At 37.7% G+C, this 9,299-nt stretch overlaps 1 protein-coding gene across 1 annotated transcript; it reads left to right on the top strand.

Moving 5' to 3' along the window:
* Nucleotides 1-7,502: 7,502 nt before the first annotated feature.
* Nucleotides 7,503-8,441, top strand: LOC100339820 (olfactory receptor 2B11-like). Its single transcript, XM_002714184.2, has one exon. It carries the CDS (start codon nt 7,503-7,505, stop codon nt 8,439-8,441), a length of 939 nt encoding a protein of 312 aa, XP_002714230.2.
* Nucleotides 8,442-9,299: the final 858 nt, after the last annotated feature.

Below are 9,299 nucleotides of genomic sequence, written 5' to 3'. Positions count from 1 at the left end.
TTTTAATTTTAAAAATTGTTATTACAATAATTATACATATTTATATGCTATGGTGTAATGTTTCAACATGTATACAATGTTTACTGATCAAATCAGCTTATCAACATCTCCCTTTCTTTGACATTACTTTAGTATTAGAAACTTGGAGCTCCCTTCTATTTATGTATAAAATAAATTCTCAGTTGTAAATTATAGTCACTGAAAAAAGATAATGTGTGATTTCCACAGAAACTAATATCTAATTTTTTGAGTATTTGAATGAATTTATTTAAAGCACAATAAATTAGTCTTGCTCTAAAACTTTAATTCAGTAAGTACCTAATTGTACATTAGAAGCATTTCCACAGAGAGCTATGCCCCAAGGAAATTCTCTGGGATAAATATTAAGGGACTATTTGAAAACAATGCCCAAGAGCTTTCAAAAATATCGTACAAATACATGTACACAAAATCTTCTTCAGACTTCCTATGACTGTCTTTCTAAACTATGGGTTGTTTTCTCTTTGACATCCTTGTATCAATTGAAAAACTACGAATTCTGAAATGAATTCATAAATACTACACTCTTCTCTGTCATACGGACTCACTTTCCTTTTCTGAAAGTTTGAAGAATTCAATCATATTCCTTCATAATTCCTTTTTATTGAAGGATATTTATCAAAATAAGGTGAGTAAAAACACACTTGCTTTTTAAAGATATGGACTCCTCAGGGAAGACTGGAGTGTGTAGACCTTAGTAGCTATTCTACATGTACAAAAGGCAGAGAGTTTCATCTCAGGAGCTTTTCCAAACCTTGGGAAAAATCTACGTCAGTTGTTCAACAAACTAGATTTATCATTGCAATTAATCTAATTGTCAGACATTCACTTACACCAGATTTAAAAACACTAAACTTTTAATTAAAACTATATCCAACAGATATTAAAAACCTGAGTTAATTGTGAAGCTGTCATTGAATCATGTGAACGTATCATATAAATCATTTCTTAACATTTGGTGAAAACTACACAGATTAACTCATGAATATGTTTCATCCAGGTATTTTGGTGTCAAATAAAAATAAACTTTTTTCATCTTTTGATGTTTTGTCAATTATAAATCTAAAAAGTTATGGAAGTATACAATGTTATATGATGAAATAAAGAATGAATAAGATAAACTAGAATGCAAATGTGAATGTAGATACAAAGGAAGTGTTAACAGGAACAGAGCCTGGCACTTTATAAAGTGACTGAATATTCTGAGTTTTATGTATTATTATTCCAAAGAGTTACATTCACAAATCTAATATGTATTTTCCATAGTCAGCTTCCTAATTCCAATTCCTTTTTATTATCTTTACAACTTACAGTAAGCTGTGAATCTTGTAATTTCACTTTTTTTTTTTACTTTTTTATTTATGGAGAAGAGATTTTATTAATTTCTTTTTTTTTTGACAGGCAGAGTGGACAGTGAGAGAGAGAGAGAGAGAAAGGTCTTCCTTTTTGCTGTTGGTTCACCCTCCAACGACCGCTGTGGCCGGTGCACTGCGGCCGGGGCACCGCACTGATCTGAAGGCAGGAGCCAGGTGCTTCTCCTGGTCTCCCATGGGGTGCAGGGCCCAAGCACTTGGGCCATCCTCCACTGCACTCCCTGGCCATAGCAGAGAGCTGGCCTGGAAGAGGGGCAACCGGGACAGAATCCGGCACCCCAACCGGGACTAGAACCCGGTGTGCTGGTGCCGCAAGGCGGAGGATTAGCCTATTGAGCCATGGCGCCGGCCATGAGATTTTATTAATTTCATGGATATGATTTCAAGAATATAATGATGCTTTCCTCCCTCTCTTCCTCCCTTCCACATCCTCCCTTCATTTCCTTTTTCCTTTATATTTTTGCAATTGCACACTTTGAATTAACTATATAATCATAGATTCAATGCTCCTCTAAACAAAGAGCTCTACAAGTAAAAACTAGATGGACAACTATTCCAAGGGGTCTAGAAAACAGTTATAGACAACAAACATGATATCAGCTTGGCTCAATATATCTAAGTTTTTTTATACTCTATGTATTAGCTGTAACCAGAGAAAGCATATATTTGTCTTTGTGTGTCTCTCTGGCTTATTTCACTAAGCATAATGGTCTGCAGTTGCATCCATTTTGTTGTGAAAGACATTGCATTCTTTTGTTTGGCTGAGTAGTATTCCATAGTGTATATATACCACATTTTCTTTACCCAATCATCAGTTGATGGACATATGGGTGGATTCCATATCTCAGCAAGTGTGAATTGAGCTGCTATAAACGTAGGAGTACAGATAACTCTTTTTTTAAAGATTTATTTATTTATTTGTAAGTCAGAGTTACACAGAGAGAGGAGAAGCAGAGAGAGAGAGAGAGAGAGAGAGAGAGAGAGAGAGAGAAATCCTCCATCCTGTGGTTCACTACCCAATTGGCCACAATGGCTGGAACTGTGCTGATCCGAAGCCAGGAGCCAGGAGCTTCTTCTGGGTCTCCCACACAGTTGCAGGGACCCAAGGACTTGAGCCATCTTCTTACTGCTTTCCTAGGCCATAGCAGAGAGTTGGATTGGAAGTGGAGCAGCAGGGACTCAAATCAGCGCCCATATGGGATGCCAGCGCTTTAGGCCAGGGCATTAAACTGCCGCACCACAGCACCGGCCCCCAGATAACTCTTTCATATGCTGATTTTATTTCCTTTGGGTAGATTCCTAGGAGTGGCATGGCTGGGTCATATGGTTTATTTATTTTCAGATTTCTAAGGAATCTCTACACTGTCTTCCACAATGGTTGTACTAGTTTACAATCCCACCAAGAGGGTATTAGGGTACTTTTCTCCACATCCTTGCCAGTGGTTGTTGTTTTTGCTTTTTGTATGATGGCCACTCTAGTTAGGATGAGGTGAAACCAATTGTGGTTTTAATTTGCATTTCTTTGATGGTTAGTCCAGTGAAACAGTAATGGAAAATCGCTGAAAATAGAAGACTGAAAAATAACAGATGGAATCCAACAGCTAACAGTAATGAAATGTAAGAACTACAAGAAAAAGATTAAAAATCTAAGTATCACATTGCAATGCTTAAATATATTTTAAGGCTAACTCATCTTGATTGGATCAATTTGAATAAGCACACTGATTAATCTTCTAACACCTCCAGGGAAGAGTCCAGAGAAGTGAAAAGACTCTGAATTGATCCACAATCTTAAACAAATCAATATTTAATATGATAAATAATATAAACAAAATTATAAATTATACAAATTTAATAAAATGGCTGAAAACATACTGGATAGATTACAGTAATTAGAGTTAGACATAATTAGTCATAGAAGATTCATGGAGAATCAAATAAAAGATATCTAAATAATTGGAGAATGATTCATAATAGAAAAATATAAAATGCAAATGTAGGGATATTACATAAATAGACAAAAGATTTTTTTTTTCACTTTCTTTTTTTTTAACTTTTATTTAATGAATATAAATTTCCAAAGTACGACTTATGGATTACAATGGCTTCCCCCCCATACCGTCCCTCCCACCCACAACCCTCCCCTTTCCCACTCCCTTTCCCCTTCCATTCACATCAAGATTCATTTTCAATTATCTTAATATACAGAAGATCAGCTTAGTATACCTTAAGTAAGGATTTCAACAGTTTGCTCCCACACAGAAACATAAAGTGAAAAATAATAGATGATTTTTTTTTAAATGATGATGAAATCAGAGCAGACCTATTGTCATGTTTAATCCCAGTGAGAGTCAAGTTGGGAATTGATAATTTCTTTCTTTTCTTTTCTTTTTTTTTTTTTTTTTACAGAAGATCAGTTTAGTATGCATTAAGTAAAGGTTTCAACAGTTTGCACCCCCATAGAAACACAAAGTGAATTATATTGTTTGAGTACTCGTTATAGCATTAAATCTCAATGCACAGCACATTAAGGACAGAGATCCTACATGAGGAGTAAGTGCACAGTGACTCCTGTTGTTGACTTTACCAATTGACACTCCTGTCTATGGCATCAGTAGTCTCCCTATGCTCCAGTCATGAGTTTCCAAGGCTATGGAAGCCCTCTGAGTTCTCCGACTCTTATCTTGTTTAGACAAGGTCATAGTCAAAGTGGAGGTTCTCTCCTCCCTTCAGAGAAAGGTACCTCCTTCTTTGATGACCCGTTCTTTCCACTGGGATCTCACAGAGATCTTTTGCCAGAGTGTCTTGGCTTTCCATACCTGAAATACTCTCATGGGCTTTTCAGCCAGATCCGAATGCCTTTAGGGCTGATTCTGAGGCCAGAGTGCTATTTAGGACATCCGCCATTCTATGAGTCTGCTGAGTATCTCACTTCCCATGTTGGATCACTCTCCCCTTTATTTATTCTATCGGTTAGTGTTAGCAGGTATTAGACTTGTTTATGTGCTCCCTTTGACTCTTAGTCCTTTCATTATGATCAGTTGTGAACTGAAATTGATCACTTGGAATAGTGAGATGGCATTGGGACATGCCACCTTGATGGGATTAAATTGGAATCCCCTGGTATGTTTCCAGCTCTACCATTTGGGGCAAGTCAGCTTGAGCATGTCCCAAATTATATATCTCTTCCCTCTCTTATTCCCACTCTTATGTTTAACAGGGATCACATTTCAGTTAATTTTCAACACTTAAGAATAACTGTGTATTAACTACAGAATTAAACAAAAGATTTTTATAACACAATTGCTTAATGATGTTGACAGATTAGGGTTTTTCAGAATACTATTTTAAAAATCAATTTATTCACACCATACTTATTTCATGTGCCACCTACAACAAAGAATTTCTCCAGAAAAAGATCTTATGCAAAGATATGTTCCTAAATTCAGTGTACTCATCTTGAATAAAGTAAAGCTCAAATGGGGGGTAGGAACCAATCTAATTCAAGAAACACATCTAGAATACATATTTCTCTTTCTTTCTTTCTTTCTTTTTCTTTTTTTTTTTTTGACAGCAGAGTTAGACAGTGAGAGAGAGAGAGAGAGAAAGGTCTTCCTTCCATTGGTTCACCCCTGAAATGGTCCGCTGAGCTGACCTGAAGTCAGGAGCCAGGTGCTTCCTCCTGGTCTCCAACGCGGGTGCAGGGCCCAAGCACTTGGGCCATCCTTCACTGCCTTCCTGGGCCACAGCAGACAGCTGGACTGGAAGAGGAGAAACCGGGACAGAACAGAACCGGCGCCCCAACTGGGGCTAGAATCCGGAGTGCCAGCGCCGCAGGCGGAGGATTAGCCTAGTGAGCCACAACTCTAGCCTAGAATACATATTTTTCTTTGGAATCTTAAAATTCTGAATTTATAATCTCATATTTTGCTGATTTTTTAGGAATTACTCACTTTTTATATTTAACCTCCTTAATTATTAGCACACTATAGAAATGAATGAATTTTTTTTAGTAAAAAGTATGAATGGAAATAGGAGAGGCAGGAGGAAGAAGGTGGCAGTGTCGGTGAGAGGGTGGATACTATAGGAAGAATCACTCTGTTTCTGAAGTTGTATTTATGAAATGCATGAAGTTTCTATACCTTAAAGGTTTCTGGCAGAAAAAAGGAATGAATAATTAATAATATCTTAAAATAATATAGTAAAATTACCTTTCTAATAAGGTTTGGAGGAGAATCCTAAGCAATAAATGAATGTGAAAACACTTTGGAGTGTTTGACACACAGCACTCATTAAGGATTGGTTGGAATTATTATCTTATTCTTGTTATTACATATTCTGACCTACAATGAATATAATAAAAGACAACATTCACATATAAATTGTGAGTAGCTTTGTGTGGCACGTCCCAGAATGACTTTGGGATTTCAATGGAAGAGAGCATATGGAAACTGTGCTTTGTAACCTTAAGAATATAACATGATACTATTAAACCACTAATTAGCAGAGTAACATATTTTTTCCACCGGGATGTGATTTTAACCTCCCGTGTGGATATCTGACATCTTACAAAGACCGTGGATTTCAGCAAACACAATTAACTACCAAAGGAAAGAGCAATATATAAACCAAAGCCTTCTATGTGATTTATTTTCTCAAAACACTGCTTTACTGAACTACTTGATTTTGTTTTGTTTAGATGTAACTTTCAGGTAAAAAAAAAACATAGGAATATGACCTAAAAATGAAAAATAACTTCTGGATTTGAGTACATCTCTGGGCTTAAATTGGAATGTTGACTTTACCCCTGAGAGCAATTACCTGAAGGTAAAAATATATTTGTAGCTGTACAATCAGTGAGTCATTGTCCTATATCTTAACAATAGAATAGGATGATAAAGCAATTTGCTAAATAAAAACCCTGACAATATAGAAAAATTAAATAAAACTTCACATTGAAGGGCAATAGTCACAGTCTAGAAGTAGTCAGACAACAGAAACAAATTATTATGCAGTGAGAAAATTGTTGGTAGTTGAACTCCAATTTATACTTAGAGAAACTGTTACTAAAGTTTTCATATCTCTTACTTAATTTGAAATAGCTAAGAAATACTTTTTTCTTTTTCCGTTTTTTGACAGGCAGAGTGGACAGTGAGAGAGAGAGACAGAGAGAAAGGTCTTCCATTGCTGTTGGTTCACCCTCAAATGACTGCCGTGGCCGGCGCATTGCGGCTGCGGCACCGCACTGACCCGAAGGCAGGAGCCAGGTGCTTCTCCTGGTCTCCCATGGGGTGCAGGGCCCAAGCACCTGGGCCATCCTCCACTGCACTCCCTGGCCACAGCAGAGAGCTGGCCTGGAAGAGGGGCAACTGGGACAGAATCTGGCACCACGACCGGGACTAGAACCCGGAGTGCTGGCGACGCAAGGCGGAGGATTAGCCTATTGAGCAACGGCGCCGGCCCAAGAAATACTTTTTTAAACACAAAATCTTGCTATGCAAAAACATGACTATGCAACGAAGTACGTGGAGATGGGTAAAGCTATCTAGATTCTCAGACATCCAGGTTTCTTCTGCCTTTTTCTAGAACTATTGAGATCTCAATGTTTTTACTCTTCTGAACATTTCAGTAATGTCTTGTGGCAGAGATTCTGAAAATGAACCACCCAACTCCAGGGTACCAGGCTACACCTACTCTATCAGGCTCATGGAGATAGAATCAACTGAACTTCAGTTTAACAGCCTCCTTGGCTGATTTTTATACAAATTTAGGTGTGAAGAGCATTACTTTGGAGTCACTTCTACTTTTCATTTTTAATACTCATCAAAAGTAAAATAGATAGCTATCATCATCTTTATTATTCACAAGAGGATATTCACATTAAGAATTTACTTATTGAAAGTAATAGGTTTAATTTTAGTGCAATTGAAGCAAATATCATCAACTAATGGCAGATTCCTTATATTATTTACCCCAGTAGTAACTGATTGACATTTTCTATTAATGGCCAATGCATAATTATATTTTATCACACCTCATAACTCCATTTTTTTTGCTACTTTCTTTATTTAGGAGAAACATTTAAAGATAATGGCACTGATAAATGAAAGCCACCCTAAGGAGTTCATTCTACTCAGCTTTGCTGACCGACCTTGGTTGGAGCTGCCTCTCTTCATTGTTCTCCTCATAACATACCCCATGGCCCTGCTGGGAAACATTGCCATCATTCTGGTGTCCAAGATAGACCCCCGTCTCCACAGCCCCATGTATTTCTTCCTCACCAACCTCTCCTTTCTGGACATGTGTTACACCACAAGCATTGTCCCTCAGATGCTGTTTAACCTGGGAAGCCCCAAGAAGACCATCAGCTACATGGGGTGTGCAATTCAACTTTATATCTTCCACACGATGGGGGGCACAGAGTGTCTGCTCTTGGCACTTATGTCCTTTGATCGCTATGTGGCCATCTGCAGACCTCTGCACTACCCACTCATCATGAATCAGCGCATTTGCATCCTATTAGTATCCATTGTGTGGCTCAGTGGAATAACCTACGCTGTCTCGGAGGCCACTGTTACATTACAGTTGCCTCTGTGTGGAGTCAATACACTGGATCACTTGCTGTGTGAGATTCCAGTTCTGATAAAGACTGCCTGTGGTGAAAAGGAGGCTAATGAGCTCACACTCTCTGTGGTGTGCATTTTCATGCTAGCTGTCCCTCTGTGTTTAATTCTTGCTTCCTATGCTAGTATTGGTAATGCTATACTTAAGATTAAATCTTCTGAGGGAAGGAAAAAAGCTTTTGGGACATGTTCTTCTCATCTCATTGTAGTTTTCTTATTTTATGGCCCAGCCATTAGCATGTACCTTCAGCCCCCTTCTTCCATCTCAAAGGACCAGCCCAAGTTCATGGCTCTCTTCTATGGAGTGGTGACTCCTACACTCAACCCTTTCATCTATACCCTTAGGAACAAGGACGTAAAAGGAGCCTTAGGAAGCCTATTGAGAAATATTTTCAGTTCTAAATGATAGTTTCTAAACATCAAATAAAATTATATGAGAATTAATTTATATTTAGATGGATTTCTCTAAAAACTCATTCTTGACTTATAATCAAATTTCACGTTATCTTCTTCTTGGAAACTATTTCATATTTTTTTCTTTTATAATCATGTTAGTTGAGGATTATACTCAGTTAGTATTCACCAAAATGATCACTCTGATCTCAAAAGTGCACTAGAATACTCCTGTTTGGCACACACTGAAATAGTAACTACACTAAGTGGAAAACATATGTATGGCATTAATTCCCTAGTTCAAATTTACCATCATCAAACATCATGACTACAAATACCATCCATAGACTTCCATTATCTGAGAAATATTATCTCACTGTTCACATTTAACCACACAATCAGTAGGCAGCATGATTTCACTGTGTGTTCATTGTGAAGCAATGAATTTATCAGCCTCAATTCATGTAGATGCCATTGCCTCTTTATAAAAATACATTATAAGGTTAAGTATGTAGATACCAGTTAAGACACCCACAGCCAATATCACAGTGCCTGGGTTCAATAACTGGTCTGACTCCTTACTCTATCTTCATTTTTATGGAGACCCTGGCAGGCAATGGTGATAGTTCAAGTAATCTGGTTGCTACTGCAACTCACATAGGAGACCTAGATTGAGTTCTCAGCTCCTAGATTTGGTCCCAGCCCCGCAGCACTACAGGCATTTAAGGAATGAACCAATGGATGGGAATGTCTTCTCTCTCTCTCTCTCTCTCTCTCCCTCCCTCCCTCTCTCTCTCTCTCTCTCCCTTCTAATTCTATTTCTATGTCTCTTGACTTCTTGTTTTAATTAACTATTTGAAAGGCTGAGTTA

The sequence above is a fragment of the Oryctolagus cuniculus genome, chromosome 5 (genome assembly GCF_964237555.1).
Source record: "Oryctolagus cuniculus chromosome 5, mOryCun1.1, whole genome shotgun sequence".
Taxonomy (NCBI): domain Eukaryota; kingdom Metazoa; phylum Chordata; class Mammalia; order Lagomorpha; family Leporidae; genus Oryctolagus; species Oryctolagus cuniculus.
This window is presented reverse-complemented; position numbering and strand designations above follow the sequence as displayed.

Excerpts from the sequence above, each read along its gene's own strand:
- LOC100339820 (XM_002714184.2), top strand. The coding sequence starts at position 7,503 with ATGGCACTGATAAATGAAAGCCACCCTAAGGAGTTCATTCTACTCAGC.